Genomic DNA, 21,817 nt, shown 5'->3' with positions numbered 1-21,817 from the left:
AAGTCTTTATGTGGATAAGGGACAACGTGACGCTAACTTGGCCAGATAAACTGAAGGAAGATTCAAACAAGAGGCCTAGGAACAAGTACTGTTGTTTCCATTGGGACCACGGGCATGATACTTCCGAATGCTATGACCTTAAGCAACAGATCGAAGCCTTCATTAAGTAAAGGAAGTTACAGTGGTTTGTCAGGGGTGGAGAAAACCCACCAAAGGACCTCGAACCTAACCAGCGAGCCGAGGAAAGACCCTGAGCCCCGCTCAGAGAGATAAGGGTAATCATAGGAAGGAACACTACGGCAAGATCATCTAAGGAGGCAAGAAAGACGTACTTACGAATGGTGTAAAGTGTCCAGATTTCCGAACGACCTCTTAAAGCAACTAAGGTTGACAACCCTGCCATCAGCTTCATAGAAGAAGATGCTAGACGACTACACCACCCTCATGACAACGCCCTGGTTATTAGCTTGTCAATTGGAGACTTCAATACCTGACGGGTGCTAGTAGACAACGGGAGCTCAGCGGATATCCTCTACTACCCTGCATTCCAGCAGATGAGGGTCAACAAAGAGCGCCTCCTACCCTCGGACACACCGTTAGTAGGATTCAATGGCACCAAGGTCTTCCCCGTGGGAACTATCACCTTGCCAGTAACCATTAGGATGTACCCTCAGCAACTCACTAAGGAAGTCAATTTCCTGGTCGTTGATTGCTCCTCTAACTACAACGCCATCATTGGTCGACCTATGCTTAACGCATGGAGGGTGGCCACCTCCATATTCCACCTGCTAGTAAAGTTCCCCATAGAGTACGGGATAGGAAAAGCACGAGGGGACCAGATGGCCGCCCGTGAATGCTATGTTGTCATGCTGGAGATGGATGATCACTTACAAGCTTTGAACATCGAAGAAAGGAGGGTTGCAGTAGAGCTAATGGAAGACCTAGAAGAGATCTCCTTGGACAATAACATCCCAAGATTTGAACTCGTATCGGCACGCAAGCTTATACTTCAGTTTGTAAAGAGCTTGCCTTCTTCATAAAAAAAAACAATCAAGATGTCTTCACTTGGAGCCACGAGGACATGCCAGGGATCAGTCCGAATACCATGGTCCACAAGCTCAACGTATGCCCATCCTTCCCTTCAATCCAGCAGAAGAAGAAAGTCTTGGTCCAAGAAAGAGACAAGGCCATAACCGAAGAAGTACACAAACTGCTGGAGGCAAATTTCATTAGGGAAGTTTACTACCCCGAATGGTTGGCCAACGTAGTCATGGTTAAAAAAGCAAATGGCAAATGGAGAATGTATGTACATTTCACCAACCTAAACAAGGTATGCCCCAAGGACAGCTACCTATTGCCGCGTATTGACCTCCTCGTAGACTCTACGGCTGGCTACTAGTTGTTAAGCTTCATGGACGTCTTCTCCGAGTATAATTAGATCATATTGGATGAAACTGACCAATAGAAGACCTCATTTGTCACGAGCCAAGGACTCTTCTGCTACAAAGTCATGCCATTTGGACTGAAGAATGCAGAGACGATATACCAAAGGCTTGTGAATAAGATGTTCGCTCGACAGATTAAGCGAAACGTAGAAGTGTATGTAAATGACATGCTCGTAAAAAATGCAAGGCAAGTTAGCCACCTAGATGACCTTCAGGAAACATTTGAAACCCTTTGCCTCTACGATATAAAGCTCAACCTCAGTAAATGTGTGTTCGGTGTAGCGTCAGGAAAATTCTTGGGCTTTATGGTGTCGCAGCGCAGTGTGGAAGTTAATCCCAACAAAGTTCGAGCAATAATAAAGATGGCTCCTCCAAAAAAATCAAGGAAGTGCAAAGCCTGAACGGTAGGGTTGCAGCCCTTAACAGGTTCGTCTTTAGGGCAACGGATAAGTGTTTGCCCTTCTTCAAGATATTAAGGAAGGTTTTCGAATGGACCAATGTCCTCTGTTTTTCTCGAGTAACACTTCTCAAACTTCCTTGGCAGACAGATGGGAATGTTCTCAAGAATTTGGAAATGGTCACGGAGTTTGTTGAAGACGTTTGGGGACATGGTCGGGTAGAAATCGTTCATCGTCCATATCAAAGGAAAGATGAAGGGCCTAGGGCTATCGCCGTCCACTTGGCCCACCATCTCCTTATCACCCTTTTCCTCGTCATCCTCCTTGTCATCTTCCTCCCCTTCTAACTCTTCCTCTCCTTCCTCCTTCTTATCACCCTCTTCCTCCCTTTCCTTATCCTCTTTACACTCTTCCTCCTCGAAAGGGGAGTGAGCAGACAGTTCCCTTTTTGGGGACCAGGTTACATCCTTCCTGGGCTCGCACCCTGACGAATAGACCTCATCATAGCCCACACCCTCACGAACTGACAACGATTGTTCACTCGTCGCTTCTCTATCACCTAACATCTATTCACCTACAAGCGATGGAGGTATTCTAAGAGCCTATTTGATGGGTCTTTAAGCAAGTAACGACCAACTAGGAAAATAAATGAAAAATAACAAAGGACAAGGCGAGGAAACTTACCGAGAGTGGACGACGACTCGAAGTGATGAATTCCTCAAAGACAACGACCTGGTATGGTGACGGTTGCTTATGAACGACAGCGTGAAGCAGTCACTTTGGCCTTAAAGCTCTCGAGAGATGAAAAAAAAGTAAAGAGAATAATTAGAGGAGGAGGAACTATTTAGAGCATTCACAGCAGTGGAGCTATTTTTTTAGCTATTTGGCACCACAAAAAGCTACTTTATCTATTTTATCTACTCATTTTACAAAACATCCAACAATAGTGAATCTATTTTATCTTTCAACACAATAAAATAATATAAACATTACAATAAAATAATATATCTACTACAATAAAATAATACATCCCACTACCAAAAAAAAAAAATCACAAAACAATCAATGGCACAATCCATAACCACTGCCAACCAAGAACAACCACCCAACAACAACTCACAAGCCAAGAACAACCACTCACAACCACTGCCAAAAATCCAAATTAGCCAAAAACCACCACACAAATGTATGATTTTTATAGTTCCTCGTACTTTTTTGGTGTGGGACTAGAGCAGCTTCAAAAACTTACCAGAGTTGAAGTTCACCAATGAGTCTGTCTCCATGTTTGTGGTTATTACACTTTACACCGTGCTTAATGCTACTCTTCTACAAACTGGCACTTTCTAATTATCACACCGAAGCAATAGTCGTATTAGCCTGGGAAAACAGGATTTCATGGCTTTAAAATAGAAGGGAACAAGTAATGAAGGCTTAAACGTTTTCTGTGAAAAAAACTCTAAAACATACTTAAGGTGTGAGTTGTGTGACTACTTAATTGCTTAATTCTACTCTTCTACAACTGCTGTGACTGCTTGCGATAACACCCTGGCTGCTTTCATGCCCTTTCTGCTAGATGGGTCTTGGCGACGAGGGAGAGAGAAAAAAAATGAAAAGGAAAAAAGGAAGAAAGAAGAGAAGCCGAAGTGAGAGAAAAAGAAAGAAAAGATAAAATAGTTTTTTTAATGAGAGGAGAGAGAGAGTTTAATAAAATATATATATATATATATATATATTTATATATATATATTCCTTTTAGCTTATGGCTGTGCACTGTAGTAAGTAGCTAAAAATTTTTAGCTATAGCACCATTGCTGTAGCATGCATTTTAAGTATTAGTGGTGCTAAAAATAGCAATATAGCTATTTAGCACCACTATTGCTAGTACTCTTATAAAGCGAAAAGGCACGGTATACGAAGCGACGCTTCTTATTAGAAACGAGGCCAACCAACAGGTGCCACGTGTCACCTAGCATTTAAACCTAGGGCTGCCAATGCCATTTAATGACACTCCCTTCAATAAAAACATCTAATTAATGATCATAAATACTCATATTACTCCACAACCTGTTAGCTGAAGTTGACGGAATCATGGAGTAGGGGACAGCTAATAGGGGTATTTTTGACAAAGAATTAATGCTCCTAGATGCACCAAGTAAGAAAGCTGACGGTGCCTACGGGTTCGTCAGCTCCATAGAAACTGATAGAGGACCCAGGACGACGACAGTGAAAGCGACGATGCTACAATAAAGCCTGACGAGTGCCTTTCTAAGCCGACGAGAGATCCTCAAGCGAAGGAGGGCTATGGGCCGACGGGATGAAAGGGACGATGGGGGTGAAAGGGCTGACGGGGTGTAAAGGTCAACAGGTCCAGCGTGGCCTAGCTTGGTCCTTATGAATACCTATACATGGAAACATCTCGTGTAACATGCACAAGAACCCATTACTCACCCATATCTCCCTTATATGGGAAGACAACCTAAAATCTTGGAAACCCTAAATACTAGACCCTCCCAACAAGGAAAAATCCCTACTTTGAAGGGATTCCAATTCATTACTCACCACTATATAAGTACCAAACTTCCTCTTTTCTCAAGTATGTAGAAAATCACTAGCTCTCTCATTATAGAGTTCTTAGAGATTTCTCATTTACTGGCTTGTCCTTCGGAGGGTTCTTGGCCGGTATCACACTGGTGCCTTCTGTTTGGTCCTTTTGTTCTTACTCCACAGGTATCCATTGGCATGATTTGGGGCTTTTAACTCACTGACAATTTTACCACTTTATCAGAAACAGACAAATGCTAAGGGAGTCCCTACTCCCATCTCCAAAAAACAAGCTATTAAAGTATTAAGTAGCATTTGATACCACTTCTTTTTCTTTCTTTTAATGTTTTAAATTTCTTGTTTAATTTAATGAAAATTGTGGGTTCTTAAATGTATATTAGTAATCAACGCTTAATTTTTAACCACCACCACATATATTTGGCATGATGCTCACCCTACAAGTACCAATTCATGGGGAAGGGAGGGAAGGATCAGAGTTTAAGTCTCCAAGAGCAAGCTTTACACATACGTACACTTATGGTCCGTTTGGTTGGGCGGATTTTAAGGAAGAAGGAAAAAGGAGATTTTTTATTGTAGATTGTTGGAAGAAAATTTGGTGGAGAAAATTGAAGAGAAAACACAAATAGTTAATTTGTGCATAATGCCCATGTGGACATTTCACATAGGTTTTGTCGTTTTCCTTCTTTTCTTTTTTCTTTTCTTTTTTTGTCTTTTCTTTTACCCATCTTTCTGTTTTTTTTTTCTTTTATTTATTTATTTATGTTCCTTCTTCTTCTTTGGTTTTTGGCTGCCTTAATTAAAACTAGGCTTATCACACGCGCTCTGCACGTGCGATGAGGCTCTTTTATTTATTTATTTATTTTGAGTTTAATGTAATTTTTCAATTTGAATTTATTTTTTGTTAGTGAGGGTTCTAGTTAGCTTAATTGGTAAAATTTTTAATGGTTGAATAAGAGATCTGGAGTTCAATCCCTGCCTACACCAAATACCAATTGGTGTCTTGGTCTGATGATAGATAAAGAACTATTATTAGGAGTAGACGCCTGTTGAGGGCCATTTGTGAGAGCCCAAGCAGACAGGAAGAAAGCCCAATAATAAGGGCAACAAGGAATTGACAAAATAGATAGCAAAAAACCATTAGGCCCAAGCGGCAGGAATAATAGATCACAGGCCCACAAATAAACAAATAGATCTTGAAGAAGCAAGTGGGCTCAAAGAAGCCCGGAAAGAAAGAAATAGCATCCCATGGGCAGTCTATGAGAAAGAAAAGCGAGAAAGGGCCGCCGCAAGTCCAAGGTAATGCAAACTAAGAAAGTAAGGGGTTTATGGTAGGCCCATGAACCCCAAGGATGAGAATAAGGTTATTGGGCCAGGGAAGCTCAATGAAGTTAGTAAAAAGCCCATGAGAGTGTGGAATTAGCAAATGGGCGGAGGAAACCCAAAGAAAGCAAACGGGCCGTGGATGCCCAAAGGAAAGCCCAAAGGGACATAGGAGCTCATAAGTAAAAGCAAAACAGTGGCCATGACAAGCCACTGAGAGAAGGAATAAACGGCTAGCCCAAAAGAGGCCCAGCAGGATTAAGTTATTGCAGCAGGAATAACAGTACAACGTTGCAAGAAATAAAGAAAATCGAGAGTGGGCCAAAGAAATGTAAGGCCTATCATCAGACAAAGTCCAACTCTTAAATGGAGCGGGAAACTAAAGAAAAGCCCACATAAAAGGTCAAAAAACACGGACGGAGAGTCTCCAGATCACGGCAAACGCATGAGCAGCAGGCAGACTTTTGGATATATCTGAAAGGAAAGCACGCGCAAGGCCCAGGCACACCAGCCTGTACCCAGCCAATATGGGATGTGGTGGGGCCATGGGCCAGAGGTAAGAGGTAAATGGGGTATGGTTTGGTGGTGGGGAGAGGGGAAAAGACCTATTTTTGCGGCTCCTGCCAAGCTCTTTTGGGAGGTACGTCTTGCTGGGATGACAGACCACCCAAAAGAGGCAAGGTTGAGGGGGGAACCATTAGGTGCATGCCTTGAGGGAAAGAGAGTGAAAGCATTTATGCCGTGGCAGATAAGAGTGCTACGGTAGACTGAGGAATGAAACGAACCTGCCTTTGTCTGGCGAGGGTAAGTGTCACACACCTTTGGTGGTCGGCAAGTACGCCTAGACCAGACAAAGGAGGTTAAGGGGCAAAGTGGTAAAAACAGGCCACGGCAGGCACTATAAAAGGACCCTTGTCGTGCCCTGAAAAAAGGATCGAAAAACAGAATATTCACGGAGTAAAAAGAAAACAGAGTAAAAGAAAAGAAAAAAGATAAGAAAGAAAACAGAGAAGAAAAGAGAGGAAATTGAGGAACAAAGAGAGATAATACAATGGGCATGCACCAGTAGGTCGGTTTCCCTCTCTCCCCCTTCAAATCCTGCTTTCTTCCAAAACGTAACAAGGATTCCTTTTGGGCAATAACAATTCAGGTCCGACTCTCTCAAAGCTATTAATCCCCATGACAGGATTATTTCCTGAGAGATTATTTGCATTGAGAGGAGGCGTTCTCCCCTCTTTGGCTTTGCTTCGGCGAACCAAACTTAAAACTTGATTTATGCCCATTCTTGATTAGTTCATATTATTTTCTTTCTCTTTTACTTTCTTTGTGAATGGCATTATCACGACTGTAATCATGTTTTATAAGTAGGGATTACTTAGCCATTTATTTAAATAGGCAGAATACTTTGTTTTGGTTATTATTATTACATCTGCCTGTCGTAACTCATCTGGAATAGTTCTGCTTGCCGTAAGCCTACTCCTGACAGACAAGGCATAAGTTTATGCACAAACTGGCCCAAGTTGAGTTACAATTGGACCGGCCCCAACTCTCTTACTCAGAAACATTCGGGCCCATTACCGTAGGAGGCAGCCCAGCCCAACGCACAAAAGGCCCCTATAATGCCATAAGTTGATTTTTAAGAAACTAAAATTTAGAATTTGAAATAGAGTAAACTACTAGGTTTAGTGTGTCCTAGTTTTAGGAAAAAAAATGTCTCAAACGTGCATGAGATATATTTAAATAGAGAGAGTGCTAATTTTTTTTTTTTTTAATTTTGTTGAATTACAATTTTAATCTCATTTTTTATTTTTTAAGAATAAGGATTATCTAATTAGATTATGAGTATTTTTGACATTTTTTGAAATTATAACTAACTTATTGAATCCTCTTAATATATAGATATAAAAAAATTAACAACATTTTGGTCTTAAGATATAGTCGTAGTAGTTATTAACCGTCACAATAAACCTTTTAGAAAAATCTATTGCATCTGTTTTAACGCGCTATAACTGATTGTAATTGTCTATACTACTATTTAAGGGGTTGCACCTATTTGGACCGGATTTTTTTTTTGTTCTAAAATACCCCTACAGCCTATCTTTAAGTAGGGGCAAAACTTGGTAAAAATGCTTCTTTAACTTCCACGTAAAGCACTATCTACAAAATAGGAACACACTCCCAGTACACTCACATTGGTTTTCAAACTCAAATTACTTCTTCTTCAGTTCTTCAATTCTCTCAATTCTGCGTTATTCTTCTTTTCACCATTATCATCACTGTTATTAAGAAACTCCTCTCACTCACCTCTTTGCTTTAGATTTCACCACAAACAACAATAACAACAACAGATAGATTTGAGGTAAGCTCTTTCTGACTTTAATTTCTCTCTCTATTTGGCCATGTTTTGCTTATTGTTTTCCTTAATTTCATCTCACGAGGGATCTTTTTTCTTTTTTCTTTTTTTCTTTTTTTTGTTTTCTGTGTGTGTTCCTTAATCTCATTCGCTCACCTCTTTGCTTCACATTTCACTACAAACAACAATAGCATATAGATTTGAGGTAAGCTCTTTCTGACTTCAATTTCTCTCTATATTTGGCCATGTTTTGCTTGTTGTTTTCCTTAATCTCATCTCATGAGGGATCTAAATAGTAGTGTTGTACGTTTGTGTTTTTCCTCTTGAGAAGTTCACGTAATAGTTGATTTTACAGTTTTTTTTTCTTTAGTCTTATATCTTTTCTTTTTGTAGTCTTTTACTTTTTTGAGGGATTTCTTTCTTTAGTTTTTTTTTTTTTTTTTTGATGGAAAAGTTATGTTTTTCCTCTTGAGAAGTTCACGTAATAGTTGTTCTTCTCCATGTGTTGGTTTACCAATGAGAAATTAAATTTATGTGGTAGATTTCGGGAATAGGATAATTATTGCTTAATTTATAAAAAATGATTGTTTTATCTCCAACAAAAACTTATTATTTTATCATGATTTAGATTCTAAAAGGGAAAAAAAAATTAGATTCTCAAAAAAAAAAAAAACTCCCACGTAAAATAGTGCCTACAAAATAGGACTACACTTTGTTATCATTATCCTTTCCATATCATTATCTTATCTTATCTTTTTTTATTTTTTTTTCTTTTATTTGGTCAGTTTGATGGTTGTTTAAGTATTTTCTCTAATTAATGACTATTTTTTAAAGAATAGGAATGATATATATTGATTTGTCTTTTTTTTTTTTTTTTTTTTTGTGGTTATCGGGTTTCACTCATTATTTTAGTGTATGTGTTCTAAGTGGTGCCCTCTCTTCCTCTTATTATTTTTGTTTGTTGTTTTTCTTACATTTAAGCCTTACTCTCTATTTTTTTGTATTTTTTTTAGGGTGACATATCAACAATTTGGTTAGATTGCATAGCAGACACATTGGATGAATTCGGGTCAGCGAAGTGGTAGTCATTCTATCAAGTAGTTGTTAAGAAACATTTTTTGTAAATATCCTACGTTATGAAATTTAATATTGTCCTTTTTTGTGCCTTTTATTGCACATTTGATGGTTTTTAATATTCTCCTTTTTTGTGCCTTTCATTGCACATTTGATTATTTCGTAAGCAATTGTTATAAACACAAATTTGCCAAAGTAAGAATGAATTGGAGAACTTATCTTTAAACATAAAATTTTAAAATTGTGGTAAAAATTGCTTCTAAATAATAGACTAACTTTTAGGGGTAAAAACCTACACCTGTAAATATATCTTATATTTGATAGTTTAAAATGTTACTTCATTTAAAATTTAAAATTTTAAAAATTGGAAAAATTTAATCTGATCCAAAATAACTTACCAAAAGATAAAAAAGACTCTAAACAAACCATACCTTTTGAATTTGCATCAAGTGTTACGTGTCCTCAATTAATAAATTTGCATCATTTTTTTTTTTTTGAGGGTGGCGAGTCCTTTAACGTTGGTTTCCTATTTTTTTGCAACTTCAAGCAAAAAAAAAAAATCCATAAACGTTGGTTTCCTATTTTTTTGCAACTTCAAGCCAAAAAAAAATCCCTATGTTTTAGGTATTTTAATAAAATGCCACCACTGTTTTACGTTTAATTTAAAAAAAAAAAAAAAAAAATTGTTTTAAGTATTTTTATTCCAAAAATTTTGCCTATTATTTAGACACTAAAACAAGAATGATACTGGAAAACTTATCTTTAAAGATAAAATTTATTGTTGATATGTCACCCTAAAAAATATACAAAAAAAAAAAAAATCCATAAACGTTGGTTTCCTATTTTTTTGCAACTTCAAGCCAAAAAAAAAATCCCTATGTTTTAGGTATTTTAATAATATGCCACCACTGTTTTACGTTTAATTTAAAAAAAAAAAATTGTTTTAAGTATTTTTATTCCTAAAATTTTGCCTCTTATTTAGACACTAAAGCAAGAATGATACTGGAGAACTTATCTTTAAAGATAGAATTTTAAAATTGTACTAAAAATTGCTTCTAAATAAATAATAGACTAACTTTTAGGGGTAACAACTTACACCCTTAAATATATCTTATATTTGATAGTTTAAAATGTTACTTCATTTAAAATTTTTAAATTTTTAAAATTGGTAAAATTTAATCTGATCCAAAATAACTTACCAAAAGACAAAAAGACTCCAAACAAACCATGCCTTTTGAATTTGCATCAAGTGTTACGTGTTCTCAGTTAATAAATTTGCATCAACTTTTTTTTTTTTTTTTTTTTTGAGGGTGGTGAGTCCTTCAACGTTGGTTTCCTATTTTTTTACAACTTCAAGCCAAAAAAAAAAATCCCAATATTATAGGTATTTTAATAATATGCCAACACTGTTTTACATTTAAATCTTTTAAAAAAAAAAATGTTTTAAGTATTTTTATTCCTAAAATTTTGCCTATTATTTACATATTACTTAGAAGTAATTTTTTCCATAATTTTATACTTATATTATACTTATACTAGCCTCTAAGCACGCGCTCACAGACACTCTTCTATTTTTTGGGTAAGAATTAATTTAGAGCATTTATTATAATTTAGGATTACTACATTTTCCAATTACAAAAAATACCTAGGGGGGTGTGATGGCCTTGAGGGGGTTTCTAAACTGCTGCAATAAATCACTTATGGTGGCAGTTTAAGAAACCGTCGTTTTAGAAGAAAAAGGATGGCCAACTAAACTTGATCTTTTGTAGTGATAATGTACGTGTGAAAACGCTTAATAATTGTCATCATGGACAAAACCATGGCCATGTTAGTCCTTGGGGCTATGGCCTTGTGCTCATGGAATCCAAAACCATAGCTTTAAGTTTTAACAAGGACTATTATGATTTAATTGTTAAGACAGAAGGGATTTGAATCGGGACGTCTTGATTAGAAACACCGGAATAAGACTCTGGACACACCATAGCTTTACTTAACGTAACAGAAGATGGTATATCATCATTTACATAAGAAAAAGATGGCTTAATTTAAAATGTACGTGGAGACTGGAGACTCCTTTAAGTTTTAACCAAACAGAAGCATCTTCCCTAGATTGGGCTACGACAAACAATGCGTGAGCGGCACTATAACACTTCTTTAAAAAACTTCGGCAAGAAAACTCACGAAAAGGTGCAGCAAACTTCAGTACTAGAAAGAAGGCCCGCAGTATCATGACAAGGAGCATCAGAAGCTAGAGCAGAACTTTTTTTTTTTTTTTTTTAAGCAAGTTTTAACTTATGATGTTCGCTCGTAATGATAGTTTTTTATCAACAAACCAAGATATCAATTAGTTTTTAGTGTAGATAAAGATTGAATCCAAATATTTTATTCAGCCATCAAAGACTTTACTAATTGGATTAATTGAAACCCACGATTAGAACATATTAGTTGCCCCCTCAATATTAAATGCATTTTAATATTATACATGGCACTTAGTTTTAAATTTATATAATAATATGGTTTTTGCCCTAGTGTATTTGTTAATAGGATATTATAGGAAATTTTTTATATTAATTTCATGAAAAATATAAAAAAATTATAAAAAAATCAGTTGTTTTTTATTTTTCCTTAAAAACTTTTAAAAATATTTCATAAAAGCATCTATTAAATTTTCCTTAATAGTATTCATTCATTGGACCTACTCCTGCAATGTATGAGTCTTTTTTGGAGTGAACTTGGGGATGAGTGTCTGGAATGCGTGGGGCTGGTGTTGGGCTTTGGGGCATGACTCTTTTTTGTTTTCTGGGTAGAATTTGGGGTATGACTTATTGCTTTTGAGTAAGTTAAACGTGCCTGGCAAAGCAGCGTTTGCTTGTGACTTGTAATTGTGAGGGTACTTCTCTCATAAGGACAAAGTTTTGTTTGTTGTGTAGGAATAATAGATACGCAACATTAGGCAACTTCTGTAGATGAACTAATACAATTCTCTAAGAAAACTAGGGACGGACTTAGGATTTCAAGTTAGAAGGGATCGGAGTATAAGGGAAAAAAAAAATTCCAAATAGGCATCCATATAGTATTAAAAAATTATAAATACATAAAATCGTTGTTTCTTAATACATTAAGATACAATCATCCACCAACAAAAATGAAGAACAAAAAAAATAAAAAACAAAATAATGTTTTTTTAAAACTAGGTTGGCCAGGATTTTTCTTTTTTTGGTTGTTAAAGTTAGAGCATTCACAGTAGTGGTGCTAAAAAATTTAGCTTTTAACATCTCAAAAAATTAATTTATCCATTTTACCACTTCATTTACAATACATCCAATATCAAATGTTCTATTTTTTTTACCACTTCATTTAAAATAATATAAACAACTCATTAAAATAATAAGGAAGAGAGGGAATTTGAGTTTTTTAATTGAAGGTAGAGAGATAATTTTAATAAAATATTGTATTTTATTTTTAACAACTTGCTACGATCAACTGGTATTTATACCAATTTTCTGTATTGCAAAACAATTAGTTTTACCTTCTCTAATAACACATGGTTTTTTGATTTTTATGTGGTAAAATAGTTTTTTTTTTTTTTTGCTAAAATACAATCACCATTGTGAATGTTTTTATTGTTTTTGTTAAGTTTTTGAGTTGGATAGTTACTAGTTTGAGGGGGCCTAAGGTTTCGGAAGGGGGGCAACTACAAAAATTATATATATAATAAGTTTTTAAAAAAATGGACCGCGGGGGGGGGGGGGGGGGGGGCCTTTGACCCCAATTGGGTCCGTTCCTAAAGAAAATGAAAGGGAAATTTGGACGTAATTTGCTAATAAAAAAGTGAGAGGAAAGGCTTAAAAAAAAAAAAATAGATACAATAGAATTTTAAATTTGTAATAGAATTATAATGATTACTCTTTATATAATATAATACAAAGATACTAATTAGTTTTTTATGTAGGTGGAGTTTGACTTGAGATTTTTCATGCAACGACAAGAGACTTTATCAAATATTAATTGGTTTTTTAGAGGTAGAGTAGAGAAGATAAAGATTAAACTCATATCTCTTGCTTTGATACCATATTAAATTACCAATTATTCCAAAAGTTAAGCTATTAAAATATATATAGTAAATTTAATCATTTAACCATATATTTCTAACTAGTTAAGCTTTTGGGAACATGCAAATAATGCTTCTTAAACGCTTTCCTTACGCTTTCATTATTGCCTAGCATTAGAATCCGACTGCCCTGGTAATTAATTGTAGGCTAGTAGCCTTTAAATCATGATATTACATAACAAGGTGTAAAAGTTTTTCCATAAAAACTTTTAAAAATATTTCATAAATCAATTCTCTTACATCATCTATTAAATTTTCCTTAATAGTATTCATTTACACCCTTACTTTGGCCTCCAAGTAAAAGAAAAAAAAATTACTCATTAACTGGCCCTACTCCTACAATGTATGAGTCTTTTTTGGAGTGAACTTGAGGATGAGTGTCTAGAACGTGTGGGGCTGGTGTTGGGCTTCGGGGCATGACTCTTTTTTGTTTTTTGGGGTAGAATTTGGGGTATGACTTTTGGCTATTGAGTAAGTAAAACGTGCCTGGCAAAGCAGCGTTTGCTTGTGACTTGTAATTGTGAGGGTACTTCTCTCATAAGGACAAAGTTTTGTTTGTTTGTTGGGGTAGATGAACTAATACAATTCTCTAAGAAAATTAGGGATCCAAGATTTTAATTTTTAAGTGAGAAGGAGTCAGAGTATAAGAAAAAAAAAAAAAAAAACCTTCAAATAGGCATTCATATAGTATTAACAAATTATAAATACACAAAATCATTATTTTTTAATACATTAAGATGCAATCATCTACCAACAAAAACAAAATACAAAAAAAAAATTTTTTTTTTTTTTTTTTTTGGTTAAAGTTAGATCATTTACAGTAGTAATACTAAAAATAATATAAACAACTCAATAAAATAATAAAAAATATACTAATTAGTTTTTTATGTATGCGGAGTTTGAACCAAAATCTCTCATACAATGATAAGAGACTTTATCATAGATTATTTGGTTTTTTAGAGGTCAAATAGAGGAGATAAGAATTGAACTCAAATCTCTTACTTTAATATCATATTAAATTACCGATTATTCTAAAATATAAACTATTAAAAAATATATATATATATATATATATAATAAATTTAATCATTTAACTCCATATTTCTACCCAGCTGAACTGACGAGAACATACAAATAATGCTTATTAGACTCTTTCCTTACGCTTTCATTACTGCCTAGCATCAGAATCCGACCGCTCTAGTAATTTATAGTAGGCTAGTTGCCTTTAAATCATGGCATTACAGAACAAGCAATAAAAGGGCATCTTTGGGTGGTGCAGTACATACAGATATATATAGTGTCAGCTCTCAACGCGTTCCTTTAAACTGAACGTGACAATAATAGTTGGGATTGGGACAAATAATTGTTGACAATAGTTATTAGTTGATGGGGATTGAACAAGTTATTGTGACCCACTGACCTTATTATTTTACGTCTATAATGCCCCAAAAAAAAAAAAAAACCAATAAAAGAAGAAAAAAAGAGATATATCTTATTTTGAATTATTAGAAAAATAAATTATAAAAACAAAGAGATTTAACCCGTGAAGAACAAGAAGGGCTCGTAAAAAAAAGAAAAAGAAAAAAGAAATGTATCTATTTAATGATTTCAATTATAAAAACAAAATATTCTCCTTAATATGGGCACTATTCCCTTGGTTAACAGTGGATAGTCACGGCATTGAGTATTAACAATTTAATACGTATTAACTGCACATAAAAAAAGATTTGCATCACCATTGGTAATCTTTAATATAATAGTCACTCCATAAATATAAGTACTTATTATGAAAGGTAAAGGATTAGAGCTGAAACGTAAGTCTTCAAAGAGAGTTTTCATTTACATATACAGTTACATCTTGCGAGAGCAGAAATTCTATATCATATTAAAAAAAATAAAAAACCTGCATCTTTTATTACTTCACTACCCAAGAGTCTCCTAATCACACACGTCTTCTTCTACCTCATTTCCTCTTGAATCGTAATAAATACTCCTACTATTGCTAAAATCCAAGAGTCTATGTAGAGACTGAGACATTCCCATTAGTTTCCCACACCACATATCTCTGTCTCACACCAAAAAAAATCCAAAACCAAAGCAAATGAAGGCAAACATTCTTCTTCTTCTTCTTCATGCTTCTCTGTTTCTTGCTCCCTTATAAATCTAAGAGCATGTCTAAACTCTGTTTTCTCTTGCAGAAGTCCATTATCTATACCACTCTCTTTACCTTAATTGCTCTTCTCTTTGGTTGCTCTACTGCTCTCAAGGTATTCTATTCATCCACTGATAAAAAGTGATGAGTATTTCTTTAAATTCTCTTGTTTTATATATTATTACTATTTTTTCATTTTAAACAGGAGGGACAGACATGCGTATCAGACAGTAACTGTGGCTCTGGGTTGCACTGCGAGACTTGTGTAACAAACGGCAATGTTCGACCAAGATGTACTCGGATCCAACCTATTAGTCCCACTTCTAAGGTCCATACAATATATACGTTTTACCCCATTTGTAATTTTGCTTTTCTTTTTGTGTTTTGGACTTTGTTTGTGCGATTTGAATGTGAAAGTGAACATTTTGATTAGGTGAAAGGGTTACCATTTAATCAGTATTCATGGCTGACAACACACAACTCGTTTGCTAGGCTGGGACAGAAGTCAGCTACAGGCTCTGTAATCCTTGCTCCTACAAACCAGCAAGACTCTATTACAAGTCAGCTCAATGTATGTCACTTTCTATTTCTTTTTCTCTTATTCATTCTGTTTGTTTCTCGGGAAAATTTGAGGAAAAAGAAAAGAAAATGCAGCCTTATTTTCATTTAACAAAGACAGCTCTTTTGGCGGTGGCGGTGGGTAGTTGTCGGTTGTCTCAGTGTGTTGGATTTTAGTTGCCGGAAATGTTAAGGTTTTAGTATGGTTGAAAGACCAAAATGTCCCCTGATGTAAATGTGTGATTTTCCTTTACTTATTCTTTAAGAAAAGGAAATGTCTTTTTCTCTGAGTGTGAAACTTTTTTTATTTATTTGAGCAACCTGAGTGTGAAACTGAGGGAACTGAAAGGTCAGGATTTGTGTTTGAATGTGTGTGGGGTTCTAGGAAATGTGTTGCATGTGGGAATATATTCTTTCAATTGAACTATAGTAGTTGGATTTATATTTATTAGAATAATTAATTCATCAACTAAAGGCATAGTTGGATTTTTAATATGAATTGAATAACTAGTTATGAGGTTTGTCAGGGTTAGCTTTCTTCTTTTTACCTACTCAGTTAGGACAACAAGATTTGTTTGACACATGGAATGTCACTAATTTTAGTTTTTTAAGTTTTTGTTTACTATGATCTATGAAAGAACCCCAAAAGCACTTTTAATCATCCAAAAAGAAATTTTGTAAGGAAAAACTTGAACTTGTTCATATAAAAAGGTCCAATTTTGCTTAGTGGAAAAAGCATGTGACAATTATGACGGTGGAAAACCTTTTACCTACTTGTGTAGAATAACATGACATTCATAGTGCATTAGGTGTGATAGACTTTGATGAATCATCAGCTTCCGTCTTTCTAGTTGAACCACGAGAATAATCTTGTCTTTTATTCATACAAAGAAAAGCTCTACAGCTTGTTTTTCTATCAATGGTGGTAAAGTATTGCTGAAGGAAGCATCCACAAATTTTTTGTCCAAGAATGGTCTAGCCTTTAGAAAATGTTAAATACTGGTGTTCTGTTACCAGAGAAAAAAAAAAAAAAAAAAAGGTGGAATTATTCCTTTTGATTCCAAAGCATACCTAATGTTTATGTTCTGTCCATATAATTTATAATAAGTGGAATTATTCCTTTTGATTCCAAAGCATACCTAATGCCTGCCTAGTTTATTAAGTATAACGATCACTTCTTTGACCCAAAAAAAAAAAAAATTATAGACCACATCCACTAGGGAATAATTTAGTTGCCAATAATGAAAATTTAACCTAGTGGAGAAAAGGAATTTGATTATCTATTGCCAGAGCACAATTGCACACTAATTATTCAATCCGAGGGATGTAATCATTTCTGCTCAACACCGTTGAGTACTTTCTGCGCAACTATGCTGCACCAATTGATGTAAGATTTGAGGTTTCAAAATACAAAGAACATTATTTCTGGGTTAATTATTTTGACTAAAGTGATTACAAGATTTAGATATGCATTGAGACTTCAAATTATTTTATAACCAAGAAAACTTCAGTGGGTACTCAATAGTGTGCCCCTGATGTTCTCTCTTTTGGTTCCTTTTTGGAGGTAATTTTGTATGATTGTGATATAGTATGATTAGTCATTTGCAATTTTCTACTATTTTCTGATTTCTTTTTTTTTTAGAATGGGTCTTTTCAGGAATTTTAAAAACTTGACCTAAGCCTTTCTAAATCAAAGAGAAGTAGTCTGTAATTTCTTGCTTTTTTTTTTTAATTGAAGTTTAGTTTGATAAGCCTTTGTTAGAAGTTATTTTCTCTTGCAGGATGGTATTAGAGGGTTGATGCTTGATATGTATGACTTCAACAATGACATTTGGCTATGTCACTCCTTTGGTGGCCAGTGCTACAACTACACAGCTTTTGTAAGTTTGCTTGAATTGGTGCCTGGGAACCACATGACTTGAGGACCATTTCCAGAAATTTCTTAAGTTTTATCCTTTAGAGTTGCATATATAGTCTTCTTAAACACATAGTTAATCTGACAACTGATTCACCAGCAACCTGCCATCAATGTTCTCAAAGAGATCCAAAGTTTTCTTGATGCAAACCCATCAGAGATTGTCACCATTTTCATTGAAGACTATGTTACATCACCAAAGGGCCTGACTAAGGTGTTTGATGCTGCTGGCCTGAGGAAATACTGGTTTCCTGTATCTCAAATGCCACAAAATGGTAGAGATTGGCCAACAGTAGATGATATGGTCCAGAAAAATCAGCGTTTGTTGGTTTTCACTTCAAAAGCATCTAAGGAGGCTTCTGAAGGGATTGCCTACGAGTGGAGATATGTGGTAGAAAACCAATGTGAGTTGTATATATTCTCTTCCTCTATGACTTTAATTGGCTGAGGACATCTAAGTTCAAATTTAGGTATAGTGCCTTAGGTGTGCTAATTAAATTCAAAACATGACTGTATTGAGGAATGTAGCGTAAACGATGTCATTTTTTGGAGAACAATTAATTTCAATGCATTCATGTGTTTATATTTAATTGGGGAATCTAAAGTACAACATATAAGAAACTGTATCTAAGTTATGCACAATTTCAATTATGAGAACTAATTCTATTGAGGTTTGAAACTACAGATGGGAAAGGTGGAATGATAGCTGGTTCATGTCCTAATCGGGCAGAATCACCTCCCATGAACTCAACATCAAGGTCTTTGATCCTAGTGAACTTTTTCCGAGATTTGCCAGATGTAACTCAAGCTTGTAAGGATAATTCAGCTCCATTGCTTAGCATGGTGAACACCTGCTATGCAGCGGCCGGTAAACGATGGCCCAACTTCATTACTGTTGATTTTTACAAGGTATGGCATATGGATACTATGTTTAAAATCAACTTGCTAATAAAGCAAATAGATAAAATTAAGTGTAATTCATTTGTATATGAATATTTCAGAGGAGTGATGGTGGTGGTGCACCAGAAGCAACGGATGTGGCAAATGGCCACTTAGTTTGTGGGTGTGGAAATATTGCCAATTGCAAGGTTTGCCTGGCACGGCCTACTTTTAGTTCCAATTCTTTTCAAATTCTCTTATGATTGTCTTAGTATAGAAATCATCAACATGCTTGAAGATAATGTTTGACTAGGAAAAGAACTAATAAAGATAAAATGTCACAACTTAATAGGAGATTACTAAAATGGAAGGCTATGATAAATTTCTATTTTAACTTATAAAAATTTGATTATACATGCAGGCAAATGTGACATTTGGAGTATGTGACATTCCTGAGGCAAAAGTTGCCCCAGCGGCTAGACCTGCAGCAGTAGCACATGACTCTGGCTTTGGTTATGTAAATACCAAGCCACTTCAATTGCGGTGGCTGTTAGGGACTGCTTTTTCAGCCCTGTTCTTGTCATTGTGAATATAGATGTACTACTATTTCCTGTGATATTTTTCTGCATTAATTTCATGGAAAAGAAAAGGAAACTAACCGAGACTAAGATAACCCATTTATTATACATTTTAATGTCACTCTTAATCACTAATTAAGAGAAGAAGAAAAAATTCATTATTTGTTATAACAGGTTTGTCAAATTGGACGCTTTCACACTGACCAGTTCAACTGTGGTGGTCTCGGAGAGTTTTGGTGGCCTTTTCTTCATGTCATTTTGAAATGTGATTGTTCATTTTGAAGCATTATTTTCTGTTTGCTTTTAAGATCGTCTTTCAAATTAGAAAGTGACTTATATTTAGGATTAGTTTCGATTGGTATTACATGCTTTTCATAATAAATTAAAGATGTACTACTAAATATAGATGTATTACTATTTCCTGTGATATTTTTCTGCATTAATTTCATGGAAAAGAAAAGGAAACTAACCGAGACTAAGATAACCCATTTATTATACTCTTCAAAAAAAAAAAAAACCCATTTATTATACATTTTAATGTCACTCTTAATCACTAATTAAGAGAAGAAAAAAAAAATTCATTATTTGTTATAACAGGTTTGTCAAATTGGACGCTTTCACACAGACCAGTTCAACTGTGGTGGTCTCGGAGAGTTTCGGTGGCCTTTTCTTCATGTCATTTTGAAATGTGATTGTTCATTTTGAAGCATTATTTTCTGTTTGCTTTTAAGATCGTCTTTCAAATTAGAAAGTAACTTATATTTAGGATTAGTTTCGATTGGTATTACATGCTTGTCATAATAAATTAAAGAATCATCATGTCTAATTAAGTTGGGCAGCCTGTTTTGTGATGGATTAATCTAAGTTGGTGGACAGAAGCCATCTTACTATCTTACTAAAAAAGAAGAATGGTATTTGAGAACTCAATCTAGGGCTAAGGTATTTGAGAACTCAATCTAGAGTTACGAAGTATGGCTTGTAATTAGATATATGATCATCCTATTCCCAGGCAAGGAACTCCCATCGCTTTTGAGTTTGAGAGAATCACTTGAGATGGATTGGTTATCTACAAGAGAGAATGATTAATGCACTTAAAGGGAGTAATTTGATTTAAGTTGAGAGAACAAAAATAGGTAGAGAAAGACCTAAAATAGCTTCTTCTTTTTTCTTTTCTTTTTTTTCTTTTTTTTTTTTCTTTTTTTGAGAAACATCCTAAAATAGCACTATTACTAAGAATACTAAAAAATGATATTAAGTAAGAATGTAACATATGATATAATTTTGAATACGATATAACAGTAAAGAGAAATTCATGTTGAGAATTCATAACCAGCATGTAGTTTTGGCCATTTTTTGATAAGACTTTATAGTTGATTTCAATCTTTAGCAAGTTGGAGAAACATGCTTAAGAGATTGATTGCAACTCAGGCTTGCATTGTGTGAAGTGTTTCACAAGCCGAAATGTAGAGCAATATTTCTAATCCAATCGATTAATCCTAGTTTAGACTTTAGAGGTTTGTGTATCACATTCCTTCATTTTTTTTCATTGAGCTTTTTTTTTTTAGGGGGGGGGGGGAGGGGGGTTTAACAAATAAAGAGGGGAGATTTGAAACCTAATTCTTCTTATAAGTGAGGCTCTTGCTTCTTGGTATTCAATGAATTAGTTATGTTCACTTTAATGTGTGATTTTTTTTTTTTAATGAGTTTTTTTATCCTCATTAATTTGAAAGTTTTGATTACATGAAAGGATATTCATTTAATTTAAATCATGTTATTCATGACAAAATTGGCTTGGGTTTAGTGTTTTAATGCACTGAACCTGTTGAGATTTTGACACATGTCAAATAATTGTCACGTGTCTATATCACGGTGGATCCAATGCACAAGAATGCTGGACCCAACCCTTACACATTCATGATAAGAGGTCAACAACTCATAATGCAAAAGCAAGCTTCAAAGAGTTCCGTTTGGTATGTGTGTTTAAACAATAGTTTTCAGTTTTTTTGGAAATAAGTGTAGGTGAAAAAGTGTATAGAAATGCATGTAATGTTATTTAAAAATTGAAAACATGTGTTTAAAATGATATACCAAACAGCATCTAATTCAGTACAACTTACATGCTCCTGGTCCTAGATCTTAGCTGCCACAAATTAGGATTAGGACTTTAGGACTCTATAAAAGGTTCGCTCTATATATGTAGATCTTCTCTTATTAAATTTTCCAATTCTCTCAAATTCTTATATAGATATAATACGTGTAGCACTTAAAAATAAAATAAGTATCACCACATTTGACTAAAAATAAGATAGCATCCAAAGATTCTATTGGAGGGGATCCTTTCCTTCTTCAACCAATCAACCCCTCTCCATCTGCACGTCTTGTAACACTCAACTTGTTAAATATTGAAATCAACATTATGTAATGACCCAATGAAGGCATTTGACTTTATAACTTTTTCATGGTATTTAAGCA

The 21,817-nt window shown here is 34.8% G+C and overlaps 1 protein-coding gene across 3 annotated transcripts; it reads left to right on the top strand.

Annotated features, from left to right (window-relative positions):
* Positions 1–15,185: 15,185 nt before the first annotated feature.
* On the top strand, positions 15,186–20,378 carry LOC126706108 (PI-PLC X domain-containing protein At5g67130-like). Of its 3 annotated transcripts, none has more exons than XM_050405381.1 (10): positions 15,186–15,370; positions 15,462–15,530; positions 15,621–15,743; positions 15,849–15,986; positions 17,755–17,853; positions 17,989–18,292; positions 18,574–18,797; positions 18,890–18,976; positions 19,189–19,364; positions 19,943–20,378. In XM_050405381.1, exons 1-9 carry the CDS (start codon positions 15,365–15,367, stop codon positions 19,354–19,356), a joined length of 1,218 nt encoding a protein of 405 aa, XP_050261338.1. In that variant the 5' UTR covers positions 15,186–15,364; the 3' UTR covers positions 19,357–19,364; positions 19,943–20,378. The 3 variants fall into 3 exon arrangements, with proteins under 3 accessions (XP_050261338.1, XP_050261339.1, XP_050261337.1); XM_050405382.1 differs by lacking the exon at positions 19,943–20,378 and adding an exon at positions 19,520–19,774; XM_050405380.1 differs by lacking the exon at positions 19,943–20,378 and having other exon boundaries at positions 19,189–19,774.
* The last annotated feature ends 1,439 nt before the right edge of the window (positions 20,379–21,817 follow it).

This window comes from Quercus robur, chromosome 11 (assembly GCF_932294415.1).
Source record: "Quercus robur chromosome 11, dhQueRobu3.1, whole genome shotgun sequence".
Classification (NCBI taxonomy): domain Eukaryota; kingdom Viridiplantae; phylum Streptophyta; class Magnoliopsida; order Fagales; family Fagaceae; genus Quercus; species Quercus robur.
Note: the sequence above shows the minus strand (reverse complement) of the source record. Positions and strands in the feature narration are given on the sequence as shown.